The 25630-nt window shown below is 38.1% G+C and overlaps 1 protein-coding gene across 3 annotated transcripts in view; it reads right to left on the bottom strand.

Annotated features, from left to right (window-relative positions):
- Nucleotides 1–25630, bottom strand: part of tbc1d22a (TBC1 domain family, member 22a) — a 365228-nt gene that overhangs the window by 256852 nt on the left and 82746 nt on the right. Inside the window, exons 5-8 of one of the 3 annotated variants that reach the window (XM_072562565.1) lie at nucleotides 25118–25188; nucleotides 9945–10073; nucleotides 8686–8748; nucleotides 6529–6594 (exon numbers count right to left, since the gene is read on the bottom strand). In XM_072562565.1, coding sequence (XP_072418666.1) covers nucleotides 6529–6594; nucleotides 8686–8748; nucleotides 9945–10073; nucleotides 25118–25188 — 329 coding nt within the window. The remainder of the gene's footprint in view (nucleotides 1–6528; nucleotides 6595–8685; nucleotides 8749–9944; nucleotides 10074–25117; nucleotides 25189–25630) is intronic. The other 2 variants (XM_072562566.1, XM_072562567.1) reach the window with 2 other exon arrangements.

The raw sequence follows: 25630 nt of genomic DNA, 5'->3' as shown, positions 1-25630 counted from the left end.
ATCGAGTGAATCCCTAGAAAAGTACAAAGGTAGTACATGTATACTCAAGAGGGAAATCAGGAGGGCAAAAAGAAGACAAGAGATAGTTTTCCAAAGAGGGTTAAGGAGAATCCAAAGGGATTATATTAAGGACAAGAGAGTAACAATGGAGAGAATTGGGCCCCTTGAAAATCACCAAGGCCCCCTATGTGTGGAGACACAGGAGATGGAGGAGATACTAAATGAGGATTTGCATCAGTATTTACTGTGGAGAAGGATATGGAAGAGAGAGAACATGGGGAAGTAAATAGTGACATCTGTAAAAATGTCCATATTGCAGAGGAGGAAGTCCTGGATGCCTTAAAATGCAGAAAGATGGATCAGAGCCTGATCAGGTGCACCCTAGAACTCCGTGGGAAGCTAGGGAATTTATCACTGGGCCTCTTGCTGAGATATTCACATCATCGATAGTCACAGATAAGGTGCCAGAAAGCTGGAGGTTAACTAACGTCATGCCACTATTTTAAAAAGGTGGTAAGGTAAAACTAGAGAACTCTAGACCCATGAGCCTGACATCGGTGGTCGACAACTTGTTGGAGGCAATTCTGAGGGACACAAGTTACATGAATTTCGAAAGGCAAGAACTGATGTGGGATAGTCAACATGGCTTTGTACGTGGAAAAATCGTGGCTCACAAAGTTGATTGAGTTTTTTGGATTAACAAAGAGGACTGATGAGGTCAGAGTGGTTGACACAATCTATATTAACTTCAGTAAGGTGCTCAACAAGGTTCCTTATGGTCGACTGGTAAGCAAAATTAGGTCATAGGAAATACAGGGAGAACTACCCACTTGGATACAGAACTCGCTCCAAGGTAAAAAAAACAGAGGGTGGTGGTGGCGGAGGGCTGCTTTTCAGAACGGAGGCCTGTGACCAGTGGTGTACCACAAGGATTGATGCTGGGTCCACTGCTTTTTTTCATTTATATAAATGATTTGGATGTGAACATAGGTGGCTTGTAATTTTGAGATGACAACAAAATTGGAAGTGTTGTGGACAGCGTAGAAGTTTACTTCAGAGTACAACGGAATCTTGATCAGATGGGCCAATGGGCCAAGGAGTAGTAGTTGGAGTTTAATTTAGGCAAATGTGAGGTGCTACACTTTTGAAAGCCAAATCTGGGCACAACTTACACATTTAATGCTAAGGTCTTGGGGAGTGTTACTGAACAAAGGAACCTTGGAGTGCAGGTTCATAGTTCCTTGAAAGTAGAGTCGCAGGTAGATAGGGCAGTGAAGATGAGTTTTAGTATGCTTGCCTTTATGGGTCAGTGCTTTGAGTATAGGAGTTGGGAGGTCATGTCGGGAGGCCATTGGTTCGGCCACTATTGGAATACTGTGTGCAGCTCTGGTCTCCCTGCTCTCGGAAGAATGCGTGAAACTTGAAAGGATTCAGAAAAGATTTACAAGCATGGTTCCTGGGTTGGAGAGCTTGAGCAAGAGGGAGAGACTGAATTGGCTGGGACTATTTTCCCTGCAGCTTCGTAAGCTGAGGGGTGACCTTATAGAGGTTTACGAAATAGAGGGGCATAGATAGGTTGAATCAACAAGGTCTTTTCCTCCAGAGTAGGGGAGTCTATAACTACAGGACATATGTTTCAGGTAAAAGGGGAAAGATTTAAATCAGACCAAATGCCAATCTTGGTGGTGGTACATGTATGGAATGAGCTGCCCAAAGAAGTAATGGAGGCTGGTACAATAACATTTAAAAGGCATCGGGATGACTATATGAATAGGAAGGATTTAAAGGAATATAGGCGAAATGCTGGCAAATGGGACTAGATTTATTTAGGATATTTGGTTGGCATGGACAAGTTGGACTGAAGGGTGTTTCCATGCTGTAAAGCTCTATGACGCTAAACGATGAAATGAATGGCCTTATTTTATGAATTCATGTGACATCATTATTCCATCATTTAATGCAATCATTTTTTTCCCAAGACAAGTTCAGCATAACAGGATCCACAATTAGACATACATGTTCTAACCATGGTCTGCCATCATCCTATCAAAAACATATGGCAAAACATAAAAGATATGGCATAACTGCTGTTCCTGATCCACAATTACCAGGTAAGAAGCCAACTTTGTCCATTCTACAACCTATCTGTGTAATAGTGGACAAGGGCCTAAAGATCATGCCGATGTGCCAAATTAAGATGGGAAGAGATTTGCAGCCCAACAGAAGGCAGGGTTACATCAAAGTCTGCATTCCAATAATCCTTCTGATTATTTTGTGTATCAGTCCATGACAGTTCAATTACAAATGTAAACAGGCCCTACATTTTCTACTTTTATAAAATTCTGTGACCAGTTCTTTTCGGCCTAAAACTAATGATCTAATTTAAATGTGCTGAAATTCATTTGCCAACATTTTTCCCACTGATTTGCCCTGTTAATAATATCTTGCTTTGTACTTAAATCTACACGGTTTTCAACCGCAGCATCCTCGGCTAACTTGGATATGCACGTTTTACTCCATCATTTATGTATTTAATGAAGGTAGTTAACAGTTGAAGCCATATAACAACCCATGTCATCACTAACTGTGTACTGCTAATTCTGTAATTTGTTATTCAATCCCAAAAGCTGCAATTTTAGCTTGGTTTCTTTAAGAAAATTATCAAATGTCTTTTGGAAGTCCATACGTATTAACATACATTTACAGTCCCCTTCTTGACGACTTCAGTCACTTACTGAAAAAAATTCCATTAAATTCATCCTGCATGATTGACCCTTTACCAATCTATGCCAGTTTACTTTTTACTGTAATCAGCTGAAGATTTGTAAGCTGCTCAGACACCAAATCCTTAATTATACTCTATAGTTGTTTCCTGACAACAGACAACTGAGACTAACTAGTCTATAATTTGCTGCTGTCCCTCTGTCACTTTCCTTAATGAATTGAAGAAATGGACATAGAGAAAACAAGCATGGTAGAAACATATTTTCCACTGTGCCGAGTCTGCAGAAATTAAAAAGATCACAGTGCAAAGTCTAGGTTATTTTCTGTGTGTTTGGACTATGGGCTATAAAAAGGGGAAGATTATGTTTTAACTCAAGGAAACTGTGCAAAGTTAAAAACCATGTTTACTGGAATACACTCAAAATTGAAAACAACATAGCTTTCCTCGAACAGTGGATATTTCAAGATGGTGGCGGCAGAGTAGCTGCAATTGGGCTTTTTACCTTTCTTTTAAGTTTGCTTTTTCTTCTTTAAAGTCTGTTCTCTTACTTTTTTGCCTCAGTTGCAGCGGCATTGGCGAGAGCATGCCCTGCACAGAATGACAAACAAAGATAGTGGTGCAGACCTGGGGAATAGCGAGGCTGAGTAAATGACAAAGGAGAAGGAGCCTAGCGGCAGCGACAATGGTAGGATGAGGCAGACGCAGCTCCACTCCAGCCAGAGGTCATATGGCGAGTGAGGAATAGTTCCCAGGGTTAACTGTCCGGTCCAGACTCACAGGCTGAGCCGAGGCTGCAGGTCCATGGCTAGGCTCGGGCAGCTGATGGCAGAGGTGGCAATGATAATCAGTATGGCACCAACACAGGATCCTGCAGCATCAGCAGCGGCGGCTGTATTGGTGATGTCAGCCCTGTGTGAACTCATGGCCACAGCAGCATTGGTGGAGGTAAGATGGCGCTGGAGACTGGTGACTCTTTGTCCCAGCAGCTAAACGCGGTTGCAGCAGTGTCATCAGTGTAGCAGCAGAGTCTGCAGGCATCGGGGTGGGGGAGATGGGATCCAGGTCCATGGCTGAGCTACAAGCAGGAGCTGTTCCAAACTGCCACTAATGTTTTTGGATAAGACTATAAGATTAGCTTTCTGTATTTTTCTGGCTTTATATTCCGCATTTTGGTTTATTTTCCATGTTGTAAGATAGCCCTGGAGAGTGGCGATATGAAACAACACTTTTCACTGTATATGTAATAAATACACATGACCATAAATCAAATCAAACAGCGAGAGCTAAAGCAGACCTATGGGTTCTGAACTGAGATGATAATTGCTTGTCAACACATTTTGCGTGCCTCCTGGCCAAATGGCTGTCGTTTGTGCGGGGCCACTGTATCAGAGAAACACTCAGCCTGCAGAAAACAAGCATCAAAAAATCTCTCTCTGTGCTTCTCTCCCGTGTAGAGGTACCAGAAAGTATCCAGTAACAGCAACAAATTTCCAATGACCGTACTCTTCAAACTCTCTGAAGAAAGAATAAAACACATCCACACACAGTGAAAGAATAAATTTGCAACCAGCGAAGACAAATCAGAATTGATGTGCATACAACCTTGTATCCATAACAAAGACTAGAAAGGAATTGGAAAACACAGAAATAAAAACTTCAATTCATGTGCTCATCAAACTGCTTCCCTGATTTTCTTTGCTTTTTCTATCTTTCATATCTATGTCTTTTTGTCTGTCCGTCCATTTGTGAAGGGGAGAATTTAAAAGGTGCAATCTTAACTTGTACAGAATAAGTCAGCAATACATACTTCCTAATTGCTGTTGATTGAAGCCAATTGTTTTGAGGTCAATACAGAAGCCTGAGAGTGTTTTCTTTTAGCCTGAGTTGGTCAAATAAATTGGGGACTTTGGATAGCTTGAACAAGTCTTTTCACATGTGTTGACTCAAGAAATAATGGTGTCTGATTTCCAATTCCATGAGTTGCAACATCAGTAAATGGCATATGTAAATTGGATTAGCAATGTTGTAGCAGTAATTCGAGATTCAAGGAATGCGATTTGGATAAAAAAGTACACACTAACTGAAAGAAAACACTTTCCAAAGAAACAAGTTTATTCACTTCAGGACAATCCAGCCACTTCAAGTAATACAACCAACCTGATTTGGAAATATATTGCCTTTCCTTCATAGTCACTGCGTCAAAATTCAACTCCCTGTCTAACCACTGAAGAAAAATAACATCAAATTGACAGGAACCATTCAAAGTGGCAGCTCACCACTTCTTTCTCAATCATTAATCAGGAATGGAAAATTAAAGATTGCCTTATTAGCAGTACCCATACTCTATTCATGAAAAAAGCACTTCAAGTGACAAAATCAAATTGCTGGAAAAACTCAATAGGTCTGGCAGCATCTTTGAGAGAAATCAGAGTTCATGTTCAGAAACATTCAAACTAGAGAAGGGTCACTGGACCCAAAACAAGGAAAATACAAATTGCTAGGAAAACTCAGTGGGTCCAGCAGTATCTGTGGAGAGAAATCAGACTTCACATTCAGAAATATTCAAACTAAAGGAGGGTCGCTGGACCCGAAATATTAACTGCCAATTAATGCTACCAGACCTGTTGGGTTTTCCCAGTAATTTGTATTTTTCCTTCTCATTTCCAGAATCCACAATTCTTTTAGTTTTTTTTTCTTTCACACTTCAATACGATCGAATGAATGGCTTAAATCAATGTGCATGACACCCTCAACCCTGTACCCTTTGGGTAGGAGAAAAGCTACGGTCATAACAAAGTAATTAACCAAAACAGGGTCAAAGTAAGGTGTAAAGGAGTGGTTATGTAAAACCAACAGCTGCAGGAGTATCGTGACAAGAGGGTCAATCATTAAACAGGTAGAAAGCTTCAACAGTTCGAAGTTAAATGATTTATCTATCTTTAAACACCATACTTTCCAAAGATGCAAAAACAAACTAACAATTTCTAAGTACACTAAACGAACTGCATACAGAAATGTTCAATTATTTTAATGTAGAAGCTTTGCTTGGTCTCATTAAAGTATCAGGAGACAAGTTCCCTCAATACCAGGCTTTGTTCAGTGCCGAAAGACAACTAATTAGAACCACTGCTCAGGTTAACTCTGACACGTTACTGGAATACAGATGAATTTCCAAGTAAAATCATTCTAATTAGCCTATTGCCACAGTGAAAAGACAAATTGAAAGAATGCCTGGATAAAGCACCACTTCAAAAATATTTTCAATGGAACAATTTTGCTGATGGCTCTTTGCACAAGTCTTTCCCACATCTTAAGTCACCAACAGTAGAAATTTAAAAAAAAACAAATAAAGGAACAAACATAAAAACATAACTTGGTTTATTTTTACTGTAAAACTAGTGTCAAGGTCAAATTAATCAAGTGAAGAAAGGCATAAACTGTAATTTTAACCTTCTAATTTAGTTCAATGAGTTGATGCACTAGTTAAATTCAGTTAAATTGATGCAGAATGTTTATTTAAGTTAACATTGCCAATATTATGGAAAGTGTCATGTGCAGCAGGCAGCTCGATAGACCAGCAGTGAATGAAGAAGTGTAAGATCAACTTGATTCTCCAGCCAAAATGAAATGGAACAGGGTAGGTTAACACTATTCAGCTTTTTCCAAGTTAGCTCAACGCAAGCGATAATCAAATAATCACACAAGTGTGAACTTCTAACTAGTTAGCTAAAAGAGTGGAATCAGTGTTTTTTCTCATTACACCATTCAAGCACCACTGGTCGATCATTTATTAATTTTCTCACCTTTTGCACAGAAGCTTGTTGAAAGAGAGGAATAAGAGGATTAGTTCTTGGAATATCAATATGAATCTGTGAATAAAGAGAAAACAAGTAGCAGAGGCCAAATTATTACTAGTGGTGCAGCCAGTCAAGACAATTGCTAGCGTTTAGCTGGGGCTCAAAGCCAAGGATTCCAAGCTGTGGAATGTAGTTCCGTTTTCAGGAATGCTGAAAATTTTGAGGAGTCACAATTCAAGGCGAAATCTTCCTTGAATACATTTAGCAACAGAACCAAATCTAACAACTCTGAATCCAAGCTTTGGTCATGCCTGCAGTGTTTGCAGAGCTGAGTAAATCAAAAATACCAATACTTCATAAGTATGTATATATTCCGATCATTTTCACATGAAACAGTTTCAAGAATCATCCACGTATTGCACAATTAAAAAATGCTCTGATACTCTGAAAGCATTCTGAGAACATATCACAAAATTACAAAAATATCAAGGATAAGTTACATGCTGTATCAACAGACGATAAAAGCACATGTACATTAGAATAAATTTGATGGGCAAGGACAAAGCAAAGGAGCAGTACCATTCTGACCTGGATCCACATTTCCACTGGAAATGGTTTTTTTTCTTGAACTGCATTTGATCATTTTTTTCCTTTACTTCAGGTGAGTATAACAACATAGGTTTTCCACATCACTTTGACAGAAAGTAAAATTGCAAACGGTTGACAGCAGAGTATCTTGTTTGCTTCATTCTGAAATGCAATCTTCCTGCTTAGCATGATTCTGATTGTTAACTGAACATTGAAAACTGGAAACTATAAACTGCAAGTCCAATAGTGAACTTCATCCATCATTCAACAATAAAGTTTGTCAATTTTTACACAAAAAGTGCACACATATGCATGTACGTATGCGTGCATTTATATACCGGGGAAATTAAGTGATAATTTTAGTAAGAGGAAATACTCCCAAGTTAGTTCTTGGGATTCAAGGTAAAAATGAAGGTTTAAAGCTACACTTCCAATCTTATTTTGTAACTGCATTCTTCGTGAAATGTTAGCTTTGCTGTCACTCATCCACTTGCTAATATAAATCAACAGCATTAAAAGGCAGAGTTCTGCTTCCAAAGTGGTATCTTTATGCTCCAAAGGACAACATAAAGCCTAATAATAACTACTCTTCCATTTTCTACAACTAACCCATAATGGAAACTGTCTATGGCCCCAAAGACACCTCTGGTAGTGGAAGAGATCATCTTCCATTTTTTTTTAAACAAATTGCGAAGATCCAACTATTCTGGAGGGATACTGATAACTGTTGCAGATTGATAAGTCACACTAACAGACACATTCTGCTTTCTCCATTTCCTGCCAAAAAGGCACAATAAACCAAAGCTTCCATTGCTTTGCTATTCAAAGCAGGCAATACACTCTTCAATGCTTGCAGTATTAATACAACAAAATCCAAAGGCGTACAATTTGCAATTAGCAAAACAGCTCTCAAACTGATATAGTAAATGGGGGAAGAGATGTCCCAAGCACAGTTAAAACATCGAAAAGGTTTCTCTAAATCTGAGCTTCATACTGTGGTCATACACTGAATTCAATGAGAATGTCCATTATCAATTGAAATTATCCATTCATAGAAATTTACACCAACCAAAATTATGATAGATGTAGCACAAGGTATTGCAATTTCAGCGAAGTGAAGCAGGCTGATCCAGAACTGCTATATTCCTCCCAACACCAACATGTCAGATTGACAATTAGGTCAGCGTTACTAAAAGCAGAGAGACAGTTCTTGTGCTTGACCTCTGACCTGTAGTTTAGTCTTTAGAATGACAACTGGTCAGAAAGAAAATATTAATTTATCAAATCAAGCCCAAATAGGCAGTCCTGTACTAATTTTTTGGATGACTCTCAAATCATATTTCATCATTAATACATGTTAAATAATGTAATATTTACACCAATTTTGAAGTATGACAAACAATATTAAATAAATTCAATATACATCACATTGACTTTAAGTAAAACAATTGGTCAAATGATAAACCCAGCTCTGCAAAAATCAAACCATATAGCCATCCACTAAAGTTTTAGTTGTGAAACTGATGGATGAGGCAGGGAAAATATCTTATTTACTTTATTCCCAAAAGCTCTTACCTCTTTTACTTTTGGTTGTAGTATTAAACTCTCAGGAGTCATACGAGGAATATCTATGGCAATCTGATGATTTAGAAAAACAGTGAAGTTTCAGGAAAAAGTTGTCTGAAACATTTTTCCATTTTCTGAACCTAAATCTCAAAAATCTAATGGCTCTTAAATACTAACTTGCAGTCCAATCATTACTCCAATATACAAAATGAACATCTAAAAGTGTCAATTTTTGTCAGGCATGAAATGGCATTAACTCTACCTGTGCAACTGCAGCAAATTCTGAGCAAATTTTTCTGCTCATTTTAATGCAGCCATTGCTAATAAAAATAAACTTCACTTTTCATAATATTTTGCAAGACATGGGATATGGAACACAGTTTGCCTTCAGTTGAAATAGTGTGAGAAACACTGCACTTGAAGAAATATGTCCTCCTTGATTAGTAATCGAAGAGTCCAATTTTAAATGTAATATTTTGAGTGAAAATATTCTGATTGAAAGGTGATTACATTCGGATTATGGTGGTTGGCCTTATTGAACCATGAGTGACTTAATAGTTCAAAGCAATTTTACATGTTGACTACATTAGACTATTGCAATCATGTGAACCTCCCCATAATCATGTGTGCCATCCATATCTTACTAAGCATTTGCTCAGCATATTGTTGGTGTACAGTCATAGTAACATTTACCATACTTTGAAAACCTCAAGATCATTACAACTTTGAAATCTAACTCCAACTTGGGAATCAGACTCTAAAAGATATCGAAATAGAGCTCTGCTTGATGTATAGTATTAACAGTCTTGATCTTCAATTCGATCTCAAGCTGAGCTTCTGATTCTTTCGTTCTATCACAAAAATCGCCTATGTGAACCGCGATGACAAGGCTGGTTTTGTGTTTGCGCCTATTTGCTACTGAAAACTCAACCATATTTTTGTTAGTTCCAGAATTAACTATTCCGAATTTGTGCCCTCCCAAAGCTCGAGCTCATCCAAAAATCAGCTGCTTATTTCCGAAACCACAGCAAGTTGTCTTCATCCATCACTATTGGTCTCATTGATATGCAGTAGCTCCCAGACCATCATTGCAACCTACCCTGAAGGCACTGTATAGTTACAAGTTCTTGCTGAGATGTTAAATTCAACCGTAAATGCAAACTTTTAACCACAAGAGGTTAACAATGAGAAAGGTGGAGACAAATTACATACACAACATTTATATTTCACTCAGAAAAGGTGCAACAAAACATTTTCAGTTGAAATACCTGTCTATAAGTATCTTGATGGTGCTCATCGTTTCTAGAGTCGTAATATTGTTCGATAAAAGCAAAGTACTCCGCTCGCTTTCGCTGTAACGTGCTTTCTCTCCTTTCTGCATTTGCAGGCAAGTAACCCTGGAAATAAAGCACAACAAATGAGTATATTTGCATCCAGTGAACATGAAGTTGAACAAACAAATTACTTGCAGCTCAAACAATTAATTTGATCTGAACTATGAACATTTGCGAAGAGAATCAACATATGAAGTCATTTTCAACCCAAGGCTTTAGAAGATTCCTTCAATTGGACTAATCTGCTTCATTGAAAAAGAACAGTGCTAATTACTCCACAGCCTCTTCACTGAGACAGCCATATTGGGACCTTGCTCATTTTACTGTCCAATGCTCCCTTTATGACATGTCTGACTTCTGTGTTCAACACGATCTTATGCATATTATTTTCGGAACTTTCCCGGATGTTTTTGACCTACAAAATGTCAACTTTTTTGAGCAAACAAAAATTGAACTCCCTGGTCCAACCCTTTGTGTGGCAACAAAATGATTTGGTCCAAATATACAAATTATACTTGACATTAACCACTGGGTGTTTAATACATTCTCCAGTGCTTTTGTCTCTGCTGTCACAGCACAGTACACATTGGTTTTCAGAGTTTCATTCCTCCTTTTCTTTGAAAGCAGACAGACTACCTCCAGTAAATTCGCTCTCCCACCAAATCTCCACCCACCCAACCACTTCAGATATGAGTTCCCATCCACAACATCAATTTCATCCAAAGGTTCCTCCATGGCCTTGCTTCATATCCACAACTTTTTTGTCATGTGATGTAGATATTTTTGGCAAGACCAGCATAGCTGCTTAACCCTAAATGTCCTTGAGAAGATGGTTATGAACAGTCTTCAAGGATTATCATTCAATTGGTGCACATGCATGCACAGTGCTGATGGGAAAGGGCTTGACCATTTTGAGCCAACAATGGAGGAACAGCAATAGAATGTGAAGTCAGGATGGTATGGGGCTCAGAACTGAACTTGTCTAGGTGGTGCTCCCGTGCATCTGCTACTTTTGTCCTTCCAGTTGTGTTATGAATGTAGTGTACCTTTAAGAGAGTTAGAAGCTAGCAGAACTACATGACAGTACAAAGTATTCTCAATAAGGTAACAATGTAACACTTGGTCAAAAGCTAGATGAGGTGGGTTGCCTGGAAAAGACTGAACAGATTCAAATTAGGCCAATCAGTTTAAATTATACCCCTAAAAATACCAATTCCAATCAAGTTTGAATTTAGTATATTGACAATCTTAAAAGCCAATGACACAGTATAATACTTTGGGATAAGATCAGGGAAAAGCAAACAGTGGAGAGGAGAACTGCCAAGCCACCAGTATATAAAGACTGCCTGAAAAATAACTCTCTTAAAGGTATCTTTATCGATCAGTAACCTGTGAAGCAGAATCCCCAAGAAGAAAAGACACAGGAATACAAAGAAGAACCTAAAGCTTTTGAGATAAGTAGTTTTGTTTTGTAACCTTTAACTAGATTTTTATCAAACCAGTATTTTAGAGGGGAAAGTAAAAGATAGGTTAGAGAAAGGAGTTGTAAATGGTTGTAAGTTAATTATTTCTCTGTTGTATTTTAAGAAATAAAGTTGTTTATTTTTACTTTAAATAGTTCTTGGCATCTTGAGTTTTCACAGATTACTGCACGGGATAAATTTTTCCGTGTTGCTGGTTTAAATTAAGCAGGAGGGTTTACCTCATGTCGTAACAGTTGATAAAGTGCCTCTTTTAAAAGGTGTGAAAGAAGCCTTAGTGCAGCTTTTATGCTGTCAGTGCGGATTGGTGGTAGAGACAGTCAATGTTTAAGGTAGTGAATGGGGAGACAATCAAGTCGGCTGTTTTGCATTGGCTAATGTTGAAAATCTTGAATGGTGTTGGAGCCACACTCATCCAGACAATTGAAGAACATTCCATTACATTTCCAATTTCTGTTTGGTAATTGATGTGAAGAGTTTTTGGAGTCAGGTGGCGAGTTATCCATCTCAGAATTCCCAGTCTGTTACCTTCCCTAGGTAAGCATGGTATTTATACAGAGTGATAAAACTTAGTTTCTGGTCAACATCAACACCCAAGATGTTTAAAGTGGAGAAAGAGTTCAATGATAACAATACTATTTAAAGTCAAGGGAAAAAGTGTTTTTTTTTCTCTTTGAGATAATTACTGTCAGGCACTGTATGGCACAAACATGATTTGGTATTTATCAGTTCAAGCCTCAATACTGTGCAGGTATTGTTACACTCGAACACTGGCTTCAGTATGAGGAGTTGTGAATGATTCTGAGCATTGTGCAATCAACGAACACCATCACCTTCAACAACAAGTGCAAATAGCTTGTCTTCTTTGTTCTAAGATTGAGGCTATCAGCTACCTGTGCCAAGTTTCACCTTCCACTCTCCCACTAACTAAACTGCTTCTAAGGCTCTTGACCAAACTAAGGATTAAAATCATTGAAATGATGTGACAGTGCTGTCCTTACTCACTGGTGACCCATTAAACCCATCAGAAAAACAACAAGGGCTTGCAAAACTAAACACTTAACAATATTATTAAAGCCAGTGAAATAATCTTTTTTGCAAGAGTGAAATCGCAAATTTTAATTTTTGATGGAGATTTACAACATGCAAGTTTTCACTTTTTCTTTGTCTCTTATCACTTAAATCAGAATTCCTTATCTCCTTTTTGCCTACAATACATGATTTTACATTAAGTTAAACACTCCAACTTATAACTTTTGGTTTTTACACTACATCACTTAGTGACAATTCTTGAATCAGGTCGATTGAGTAGACACTGTGTGGCGTATTTTGTTCTCAGTGATCGGTGTTAGATGATGACACCTTGTTACAGACATTTAATGATTGCGAGTTGTCTTTGGTCCATTAACTTCATTGTTCATTCACTAACTGCCAAATCCAGGCCAACACATAAATCTACGTTATTGTTGATGAATGAGAATATATTTTACATACATTACATATGAGAATATATGTGCAGATCTATTTGGTTAAAGATTTTGGAAAACTTTCTGCAGAAAGTACAAAAAAATTTCCTCTGATGTTTGAGTACTGATGCAGCCCCAATTACCACTTCCAAACACTTGGCAGAATATTTTTCTCCTAAAGAAGGATAAGCAATTTGAAATGTTCGTCTATTTTGCTACTTTTATCAAGTTCCTTTTTCGATGTTCCTTTGCAAATGTTGTGCCTTTGTTCAAGAAGGGCAGTAGAGATGACCCAGGTAATTATAGACCAGTGAGCCTTATGTCTGTTATAGGAAAAGTTTTGGAAAGGATTATAAAAGATAGGATTTATAATCATCGAGCAAGCAACAATTTGACTGGAGATAGTCAAAAGGGTTTCACCAAGGGCAGATCATGTGTCATAATCCTCAGTTTTTTGAAAAGGTGACCAAGCATATGGATGAGGGTAGGGCAGTTGACGTGGTGCACATGGATTTCAGTAAAGCCTTTGATAAAGTTCCACATGATAGGCTTTTGGAGAAAATGCGGAGGCATGGGATTGAGGGTGATTTAGCAAACTGGCTTTCTGTAAGAAGGCAGCAAGTGGTGGTTGATGGAAAGTATTCAACCTAGAGTTAGGTTATTGGTTGGTGTACCACAAGAATCTGTTTTGGGACCATTAATGTTTGTCATTTTTATAAATGACTTGGATGCAGGCATACGTGGAGGGGTTAGTAAGTTTGCAGATGACACTAAAGTCGGTGGAGTGGTGGACAGTGTGAAACAATGTTGCAGGTTGCCTCGGATAAACTGCAGAATTGGGCTGAGAGTTGGCAAATGGAGTTTAATGCAGATAAATGTGAGGTGATTTACATTGGGAAGAATGACAGGAAGGCAAAATACTGGGTCAATGGAAAGATTCTTGGTAGTGTGGATGTGCAGGGGGATCTTGGTGACCATGTACATAGATCCCTGAAAGTTACCACCCAGGCTGATAGTGGGGTTAAGACGGCATATGGTGTGTTAGGTTTTATTCGAGGGATTGATGTCCAGAGCAGTGATGTCATGCTGTAATTGTACAAAACGCTAATTGCAGCCTCACTTCGAATACTGTGTACAGTTCTGGTCACCCCATTACAGGAAGGATGTGGAAGCATTGGAAAAGGTGCAGAGGAGATTTACCAGGATGTTGCCTGGTCTGGAGGGAAGGTCTTATGAGGAAAGGCTGAGGGACTTGGGTCTGTTCTCATTGGAGAGAAGGCGGCTAAGAGGGGATTTAATCGAGACACCCAAGGTGATCAGAAGATGAGATAGGGTGGACAGTGAGAGTCATTTTCCTTGGATGATGACGTTGGCTTGAACGAGGGGGCATAGCTACAAATTGAAGGGTGATAGATTTAAGACAGATGTCAGAGGCAAATTCTTTACTCAGAGTGGTAAGGGTGTGGAATGCCCAGCCTGCCAATGTAATTAACTCAGCCACATGAGGGGCATTTAAACAGTCCTTGGATAAGCACATGGATAATGATGGGATAGTGTTGGGGGATGGGCTTAGATTAGTTCACAGGTTGGTGCAACATCGAGGGCCAAAGGGCCTGTTCTGTTCTATGTTCCAGATACAATAAACAGTCATTCAAAAAACAGACAGCAATATGCAACTTTTAAAAAAACAATTTCTTAATTCTCAAAAACAAATTATTAAACTGGGTATTGGCAAGGAAAAAGAGGAATAGGAGAAGCCATTATTCTAACTGCATGTTGTTTAGGTTTGTGCAGCATTGAAGTTCTTGAACACCAAATGGGAAGAGCCAGAAATTCTTGCCAGCGATGGCCGTAATTAATGCAAGGGTTAAAAAAAAACCTTACAATCCACCTTAACTCTCAGTTCCTAATTTGAATCACACCAGCACAAAACTTACAAAGACTAACTCAATCTGCAGCAAAGAAAACACTTACATTTCTGAAATAAGCAAGAAAGGCTGCACTCCTTTGCCCTAGTATCAAATAAAAACTAAAGAGGGCACAACTAAGAAGAAACAAAATTAAAGAAGGAATGAAGTGCATTAACTTAAATACAATACACTCCAGTCCCCATGATACCCATCAGTTGTGGAATTCCTCAAGCTACAGGTCGTTCTGTTATAATCTACATTTCATTAATGCGATTCAGAATAAATGCGATTGACAACACACGAACTTTTAAAGCATGTATTGGTTATAACATGATTCCCGCCCTAAAAGTTTAAATAGTGCTATCTGGCGATTTTCTTATACCACGGGATTGTACAAGAACGGAACTACCACGTCATAGCAAAACTGACTGCACTAATGAACAACGAACCCTCTTGTTATATGTTCAAGGTCATACAAACATACATAAAGCTACAGAGCCAACCACATGCATGGGCCAATTCCAGCTTCGACTTCTTGATGGCCCATTTGCCTAGCCCTGCAGCAAAGCCATGAGAAGTATCACGAATTGCCCTCAAAAGTATGTTCAAACACCCAGAGCCTGTGACTGAAGTTAACAATCTGTCAGGTTAGATTCAAACATTTTTCCACTAATAAAAATTAAAACTACTTTGTGAAGTGAAACTAAATGTGAGGTTAACAGTCGTGCTTCTCTATATCAAGAGGACACTGGGTTTAACATAGTAATTATAATCTTAAGTACAACAGCCTCAAAAAGTACTTCAGTTAGTGTTTCACTAAGGATGACTTTAAGACTAATATTGATAAAAACTCTTTTGGTTATACTTGCAATATAGATTACAAAACACTTTTTTCACAGAAGTTACAAAGCAAGCTTTGCGATAGCAGAAACGTGACCAAAAGATAATTACATAACCCAATTAAACCATGGATTTAAATGAATCCATCTACATTTGTTAAGCTCCCTTACATTTGGGTGAATATATGAAATAGTCCAGACATATCTATCACCACTCCCAGGTGTTACTTCCCCGACCAACAGAACCCTTCAAATGAGATTTTAAGCATCCTAGCATCTCAAAAGACATCATGTACACTACTTCAATTTTCAAACTGCATCCTGATCAAATATTCAACAATTTTACCAAACATTAAAAATTACATAGATCAATTTTTTAAAAAAAACCTTTATCACCCCACCACATTCCCCATCTTTCAAAGTGGGTTGAAGCAAGAACCACATTAGCAAACCAAGGGTCAAAATAATATTTTGACAAATTCTCTTTCATTAAAATTTCAGAAGTATTGAAAATCCTCAGGTAATAATTCTCAGAAGATATTTTCTTGTATTGGGAGAAGACAGCTTACTCACTTGGGAATTTAGGGAAATCTATAAAAGTTAATGATATCCTATTCTTAGACAATGTTAGATATTTTATTCTTAGATATACTTACATATTCTCTAATAGCTATGTGACATCAAACTATATTCTAACAGATGTGGTAAGATACCTTTTGATGAATAAGTATATGAATATACTAAAATTATGTAAAGTATATTTTGTTAATAACATGGAAAAATTAGTAAACCATCTAATTTTAATTTTTTTCTGTCACAACTGAAACAAACCCTAATATCTTATACACCTCAATACTTGGGGAAGTGTATTTTCTGAAGAAAGATTTTTTTAGGTGCAGGATTTCTAAGATATTCATAGCATAGCTGATTGAAATTATGTAGGCTATCTGGACGAAGGCAATCTTCTTGGGCAACTTTTTCTCTTATGGATGGTTGCATAAATCTTGCCAATCCAAATTGAGCATGAAAAAAACTGGCTAGCTTGAACTCAACAAACAAAAGTTATGAGAGAACTACACCTGATCTAAGTTAGCTCTCAGTAAGAGTTAAAAGACTAAGTCACCTCAATTTTGTCATTTCTCCACAAAGTTTAACAACATTTACCACATCTGATCTTCAAAGGTTTCACACTTTCTGAAAACTGACATTCTCCACCTCTATTTCTTGCAATTTCAAATGGAGTGACTGAGTCTCTCACATTGCTAAAATGACCTTCAAGACCTTGTTTCCCTGAATGCCATTCTTTTGCTGTTTTATGAGCACATCCAAGTTTAGATAAGAGCATTACAGACGAGTTGCAACATTGCAACCACATGGTCAAAGGACATTAGAAAAATCCTGCAATCTCAGGAGATTTCTTTCTCTTCCCCATCTTTCTAGTTCTTTTACCATTGGCTTTGAACTTCTCACTTCAAAGCAATATTTCCTTCTTTCCTTCCTTCAGCAATACGATGATCAATACTTGTCTGAACAGTGCTTTTGTCTTTTGAATGACAACTAGTTTATCTGAAATGCATATCTTCTCCAGATTCCAGGTGCTTAAAAATTAATAATTGAATAAATGTACTCTAGGTTCTTCTCCAGAATACATACTTGTGGAATTTCTCATTGTTCATCATCTTACGTCCTCCCAAAATCTTGAGACATCTTTAATCCAACCCTGATCTCAATGAAGTAAAATTTCCTGATTTAGTGCAACTGTTTTTTTCCTACTTGCGTTTAGTTGTGATTTGCAGTGTTTCTTAGCCACTCATCTTAGCTTTTCAGTGTTTTTTAAAAACAGCTTTAACTGTTAGCCATTTGTTAGGTCTTCCATTTTTTTTCCAAAATGCAGCCTAACCTGAAGTCTTATCTCAAGAACAGTAATTACTTATTCATTTATTTTTCACACACATTCAGGCCAGTTTAAATCGGCCACTTACATCTACATTACCAATAAATTTTGAAGACTACTATAATATGGACCCTCTTATTTTCTTTTTCCAAGCATATTCAGTCTGAAATAGCAGGCAGTCCAGCAGGTAAGAAATATTTTTGCAGCAGTTATGCATGGTTCAGCATCAGCATAGGATCCAAAGATGGACAGTCTACTTAGGGTTTCCAAGAGTCTTCTGTTGCAGTGGTAATGTCCAAACCTCTGAGGAAGAAGGTCCAGGTTCAACTTCTGGAAGCCACAGCATATATAAACAAACTGAATAAAAATAACCATATAGGGCTTGCCAGAAATACCTAATTTTATAAAATAATTCAAATGTCCTTGTTTGCTGGACTCTGCTAATGGCAAGCAACTACATTCTCCAGCAGCACAACAGCCATCGTGCTCATGCATGCACACAGGCAGGATTACTCAAACACACAAGTGCCCTTCAGTCCACATACAGTCTCAAACATAATTTCAATTTCCACCAGGGATCATCAGATAGTCAGATAACCTCCATGAATTCCTTATTACTCTTCAACTTCCATATGAACATTAAGTTTTACGTCACACAACCACTTTTCATTAATCGGATGTGCAAAAATCTGGAATCAAAACTGGACATGCTGAACTGAATAACTCAATATAATATAATGTGGAGCATTTAGCCACTTAACCATAGGAGAAGTTCAGTTTTTACATTAATATTGTAAACCTTTTGAATGCTGGTCAAGACACTCAATGATAAACATCAGTACTGGACAACCTCATTTTCAGAGCCAAATTTTAAACAAAATTAAGGGAAATATGATATTGCATCCAAATTCCTTGTTTCAAGTAAAGGAAATGTATATATTTCAGAAGAAATAATACCAGTTGTACCAAATATACAGCTCAACATGCCTGCCCGTTACCCTCATGTAATTACTCATGATTTAGCATTTCAATTTTGAAAATCTTGAACAGAACTTCTAATTTCTATCAAAGGAAATCAAATAGAAAGTTTTAAACAAAGCCAACTACATATTGGATAATGAACGAAGATGACAGTACTATATCAAACTGTTAATGCAGCTTCTGGATTGCCTCATTCAATTGAGAGCTTGAAAAAAATTAAAAACTCTCCCAATCATTTTACCCATTAGGATCTGCCAGGATTATTTATCAGCACATTGAAATCTGCCTTTGATAAAGGCAGATTTCAACTTCGACAGATGACACCAGCAATCCACCTGCCGTCCTTTATCACCGCTCTCAAACACCTAGTTATAAGGTGCCTCTTAATTACTCCATTGAAATTCACAGCTGCACCGACATAAACTGTAATACATCATTATATATTAGTGGAATTCATCATTCAAATGAAGTTGGCAGGAAACTTTAAAAGACACAGCACAAAGCATTCAGCAAGTATGCTCTTCAGATATGAGATGTGTCACACTCAAATCTTGAAATTGCTTTTCAATGACATCCAAGGAAGCTTTTCTGTCTGTATTTTCTGTACCACATTTTAAAAACCAAATTCAAGTCTACAAACCTCTGAAATCTAATCAGTAACTGAAAAGCAACAAAAGAAATCTGTGATCAACTAAAAGAAAATCACAAATTATGTACATTAGACCATTAAACCTAAATAGCTCAAATATGATTTTAAACTTCTCCCTTGTGCAGTAGTTGTTCACAAAAACACTTTCACTCAAAAGCAAAGTCATTTAATAAGTACTTGGTAACAGTGCAAAATGAATACCATTACCAGAAAGACTAAACTACATTCAGACAGAAAAGATGAATAGAAGTTATTCCCATTTATCTAGTATCCAAACTCTTCTCAGTCATTCTCAATAAACATGTGGAGGTGCCAGCACCAGTATTAAACTGGGGTGGACAAAGTTAAAACTCTCACAGCACCAGGTATAGTCCAACCTATGAATTTTTAACATTTTCAACAAAGCAACCAGAAAGAATAGTATGTTGCTATTGATGGGGGATGTATTAAGACAAAAACACCAAAGTTATCCAGTGCTTTGTATACATTTAAAGGAAATAAACTAAAAGTGCTAGAAATCTGAAGTGCAATAGAAAGTCCTCAAGAACACATATGAATCTCTAAAAGAACAAATGAATAGATCAAGTATAATCAGTCAACCAAACTGACAAAAATTAACCTGTACCGCAATTTTCTCAGAATTTGATGACCATAGCAGATGAACTTCAATACCCTTGTCGTTTGTAACATACATATATAAATGACTTTGAGGACAATGGAGATGGTCTGATTAGGTTTGCAGTTGACTCAAAGACTAGGAGAGTAGCGGATAGTGAGAAGGAGGCTACAGGTTGTAGGCAATCTTAAGACTTGGAATGAGAAATGGCAGGTGGGTCTTAATTGAAACAAATGTGAGGCGATGCATTTTGGAAGTTCTAATGCAGAGGGAGGTACACAGCAAATGAGAGAACCCTTAGAATCACTAACATGCAGAGGGATCAAAGCGTACAGAACCACAATTGCGTGAAAATGGCAATACAAGTGGAAAAGGTAGTCAAGGATGTGTATGGTTTGCTTGTCTCCATCAATCGGGGCATAAAGGATAACATAGGCAAGTCATGTTGCAACTGTATTGAACTATACTTAATAGTATACTCTGGTTTCTCTTCAGATCACATAAAAAACTCCAAATGTGTCCTAACTACAATTCTAATCACCACACAACCAGAAGGATTTGGAGGCTTTGGACAGGATACAGAAGATGTTTACCAAGATGTTGCCTGATTTGCATGGTATTAGCTGTGGGGAGAGATTGAATAAACTTGCTTTGTTTTTACTTGAATGTCAGAGGCTGAGGGGCAACTTGACAAGAAATTTACAAAATTAACAGTGACATGGATGGAGTAGATATTTGGACAGTCTTTGGACAGAATAGAAGTGTCAACTGCTCGGGGACGTAGGTTTAAGGTAAAAGGGGGATAAGTTTAAAAGAGATGTGAGGGGTAGCTCTTTTTTTAAAAAAAACAAAAACGCAGAGGATGATAAGTAACTGGAACATGCTGCCAGAGGAGATGGTAGCAGATACAGTAATATCTTGACTGACACGTGAATTGATAGGGAATAGGATGATACGAATGCAAAATGTTTTTAGTTTAGAAAGACAAAGGGCCTGTTCCTATGCTGACCTATTCTTTGTTCTTGTTCAGAACTGTGAAGTGACATATTTTGGCATGAACAATGAGGAAAGGAAATATAAGGAGTAAAATTTTAAAGGGAGCGCAGGAGCAGAAAGATCTTAGGATACATGCAGCATGGCAGGTTGAGAAAAATATTAAGAAGCCTATAGGACCCTGGACTTTATAAATGGAAGCATACAGTTCAAAAGGAAAGACGTTCACAAAGTCTTTTCCCTGGGGTGGGGGAGTCCAGAACTATAGGGCATAGGTTTAGGGTGAGAGGGGAAAGATATAAATGAGACCGAAGGGGCAACTTTTTCATGCAGAGGGTGGTACAGATATGGAATGAGCTGCCAGAGGAAGTGGTGGAGGCTGGTACAGTTGCAACATTTAAGAGGCATTTGGATGGGTACATGAACGGAAAGGATTTGGAAGGATATGGGCCAGGTGCTTGCAGGTGGGACTAGATTGGGTTGGGATATCTGGTCGGCATGGACGTGTTGGACCGAAGGGTCTGTTTCCATGCTGTACATCTCTACGACTCTATGACTCTAAGTTCTATAGGTCTTTACAAAACACTGGCTCGGCCTCAACTAAAATAGTGTGCCCAAATCTGTGCTGGCATTTTGGAAAGATGGGAAAACTTGGCAAAAGTCCAACAAATCAGCAGTCTCCTCTCAGACAATTTAAATGCTGGATTTTCCCTGTATTAGTTTTCTCGCAAATTGTCCTGATAAGTGCAAGATGAAATGCTTGGACAAAATGTCTTTTTTCTTTCCAGTGATACTTAAATTCTTTCTAACAAGCAACTAAAAATATGTATATATCAATGAGCATCTGAAAGGAAGGGAACAAAGTTTAGGGAAGGAGAGGGTTAGGTGGGAATTCCAGATGGCAGCTGAAAGCGGCAATCAGTGATAGAGCAATTAAACTTAGGAATGTTCAAGAGTCCAGAATCAAAGGAACACGTAGCTGTAAAATGACATTGAAAAGATTAGATCTAGGTAGTGGGGAGGTCTTGGAGAAATTTGAAAATGTAGGAGAGAGTTTTAAAACTGAAGTGTTGTTCAAATAGCAGTCCAAGTAGGTTGGTGAGCACAGGAACTGAGTGTAAACAATGACACAGGCAGTAAAGATTTAGTTTACCTCAATTTTCAAAAACCAGCTGACAGTGTTTTTGAAAACCAAATTTAAATTAACAAAAGGCATAGAAGAGGTTTTCAGATGAGCTGAGGCAGTGGCCATTGCTCCAGACATAGATATAAGCAATTTTAGTCATGATGTGGACATTTAGTCTTAAGCTCACGGTTAAATTATGACAGCAAACAGTGTAGATCAACCTCAAACAGTTGTTATGGAGGGAGGTGGATTGATTAATCAAGAAACACAGTTTGTAGTGGAGATTGAAAACAATAACCTGTGGGGATGTGTTGACATCTCTGCTCATTTGTTATTGGATGTTTGATGCATGCTCTTATTTTGAAGAGAATGGAGCAGTGAGAAGTGGTACTGGTTGGCATACAACCTGGATGCTATTAATGTACAAGAGGAACTTAACCCTGTGCTTTCAAATGTTGTCGTTGCTAGACAGCACGACAATAAGAGATAGGAGAGAATTAGGAGTGGTTTTAGACACATCCAGAACCAATGTTGTGGGATTGAGGTGAAACCATTGCAGATTAAACTCTGATTTTGAGTAGAGCAGGGAACTACAGCCCTACCCTGCTAGGTGACGGTAGAGATGCAATGGCAGGGAATTGCATGCTCAACTGTGTCAAAGACTCCAGACATACTGAGGAGGACAAAGAAGGACAAGAAACCATTTGTAGCTTTACCAACTGTTCTGTCGGTTCTATGGTAGGGTAGAAACTGGATGAGAGATATTCAGCCAAGGAGTTGTGGAAAGAATAGACATAGATTTGGGAGGTGCTAATGTGTTCAAGGAGTTTTATAAGGAAAAGAGCTTCAAATGGGATAGCTGTTTATAATGGTGAGGGGCAAAGGTTTGTTTTTCAAGATAAAGATGATAATGATCCTAAAAAAAGAGGGGAAAGCACTTCAAGTAACTAATTACTTGACAACTGCTCAACATATACAGCATTTTTTTTTAAAATGAGAGGTAATTAAGCAACAGAAACCTGTTATAACCAATGCCAAGCACCAATGCCATACACATATTTGGAAAGAGCTGTTGACCTGAAAGTTACCAACTTCTGTGCTAGAAACATGAGAAGTTTAAGATCCTGGAAGAAAGCAGCATTATCATGTAGATTTTGCAACAAGCCTAAGACAAAAATTCTTACGAAGCATTGATCTTCATGAACAATCGCTCAACAACAAACTATTTCTGCACAACTTGGTAAGTACACATCAGATGAAGCACATGCCAATGTTTATGTTAAACTGCTAAAATTTTGCAACAGATCCCAAAAATAACGATAGAGAAACACGGAACATCATCACTTTGAAAAGTCAGTGTTAAAAATGGAACACTTGATATTCAGGCATCCAATACCAAAATGTTGTGAAGGGATAGTTCTGTGACTGGAAGTCTGTTCCCAGTGGGATTCCCCATGGCTTGGCAATGGGGGCCCTTGCAGTTTGTGGTATATGAATGACACAGAACTCAATATGGAGTGTGATCAAGAAGCTGCAGAAAATTGGTAGATTAAAAAATGGTAAGGAGGATTTCCATAAATTGCAGGAACATATGAATGGACTGGTTAGGTAGGCAGAGCAGTGATAAATGGAATTCAGCCTGGAAAACAGAAATTATGCACATGGATAGTGAACAAGACAAGGGGTTACATCATGAATGGCAGGACCCTCAAAAATACAGAAGTTGAAAGGGATCTTGCTGTGCATATCCACAGATCCCTAAAGATAGCAGGGCATGTTGACAAACTGGTTAAAAAGGCATATAGGATACTTGCCTTTATTAGCTGAGACACACTACACAAAAGCAACAAGACTATGCTGGAACTGAATAAAACCCTAGTTAGGCAACAGCTGGACCACTGCATGCAGTTCTGGTCACCACATTATAAAAAAATTAGGTGACTGCGCAAGAGGGAATTCAGAGGAGACTAACCAGGATTTTGTGCCGGCTAAAGGATCTGCACTACACAGCATTAAGGTAAGGAGAAGATTCAGAGGAAAGTTGAGGAGAATTCTTCCCCCCCAATAAGTGTTTTGATTCTGGAGTTCACTGCCTGTAAGGGGAGGTTGAGTCAGAAACTCTCGTACCATTAAAGCAGTATTTTTTTAAACCAGTGTTGCGAGAGTCGCCAGCACTTTGGGGCCAAGGACTGGAAAATAGGATTAGTATAGTCAGATGTTTGCTGACTAGTGCAGACGTGATGGGCCTAATGACTGTGCTTTAAGCACGAGAGTCAAACAAAGCTTTGAGTAAGGAATAAAACATGAACCCCAAAAGCTTCTCTCACTTTATGACTGTCATTTTTCTCTATTGCTCGGCTGTTGTAAATGACCAAACCAGATCAAATGCCAATTTGAGGGGAAATTTTTATGCTTTATAATTATACTTAATACACATGTCTGTTAACTAGCTAACCAACAAAGATATCCAACATGTTTAAAAGACTCAATGTTAAATCACTGAGAAATGCGCTGAAACAAAATGTTTCTGTTTGACTATATGGAGTGGCAATTCTTTCAAGCAAGGATATAACTTGTCAGGGAGTGAGACTTGGGACACACCTAACATGCACAAAATTATTGCTTAGGTTTAATCACTTAACTAAACTACACTGAACAGTTCACACTGATCAACTTCTAAAAACTTATAATACTCCCTTTAGCAGAGCTATCCAGGGGTTAAGTCCAGTTAGCAGTTGGTCTGGTCAATTAAAAATACTGTGAGTCTGCTTGACTTGGGCAGAAAACCTACTGAAGAAGGTTGACTCAGCTTAAAAGTCCAGCACAACCCTCTTCCCCCATCACTTTGGTGAACATCTGCGCAGGACAAGTTTAGATACACTGGATAATTCCATTCCTGTCACACGTTTGATTTGCAGAACCAAAAGACAATTTAACCTCTCAAATTTTCAGCTGAAATTAAACCTGGAAGTAAGCAACTCCAGCTTCCCAAACAAAAAATGAAAATGGTTTCAAACCCTAGCCAAAGATCTGGTTGAGGGGAGGGGGCACAGAGAGAAAATGATTTACAAATAAAATCATAAACAATTCATTATTCTACTTATTTACATTCCACATGAACATTTTGGATATTAAGGGAAAAATACACTTACTGAAAGAAGTTTCCACGTAATTGGTCTGACCTGTCTTGGGATTCCAGACCAGCTGCATTTCCTCAACTCTTCTGCATTCAAAACAAAAACCAAAGTCTTAAGATCACGTCAGGGGTAAATGCTCAATTTGGGATGTGCACTGTTGAGTGAAACGTTAGTTGCTTCGAACACAAATTTAAATGCATTAGTGTTAAAAAGATGTTTGAAATGAGATATGGAACAACCCAGCCAATTTTCTGGGCTACCTCAGGCTGAACCATATTTTTCTCAGCCTTAACCAAGAGATAGATATATATTATTTATATACACACATACAAATATCCGATCCACTTGGATGCCATGAAATCTCAATGGGGGCAGGTCAAACAGTGGCAGGATAATGTTTTGGTGATTAACATCTCCATATTCCACACACCATCACACCCAGCCCTCAGCTGATCAATCAGTACTCCTCCGTGTTAAACACCATGCAACAAGAACAAAGTGAAAAAAGCACAGATTACACTGTAGACA

The sequence above is a fragment of the Chiloscyllium punctatum genome, chromosome 44 (assembly GCF_047496795.1).
Source record: "Chiloscyllium punctatum isolate Juve2018m chromosome 44, sChiPun1.3, whole genome shotgun sequence".
Lineage (NCBI taxonomy): Eukaryota > Metazoa > Chordata > Chondrichthyes > Orectolobiformes > Hemiscylliidae > Chiloscyllium > Chiloscyllium punctatum.
Note: the sequence above shows the minus strand (reverse complement) of the source record. Positions and strands in the feature narration are given on the sequence as shown.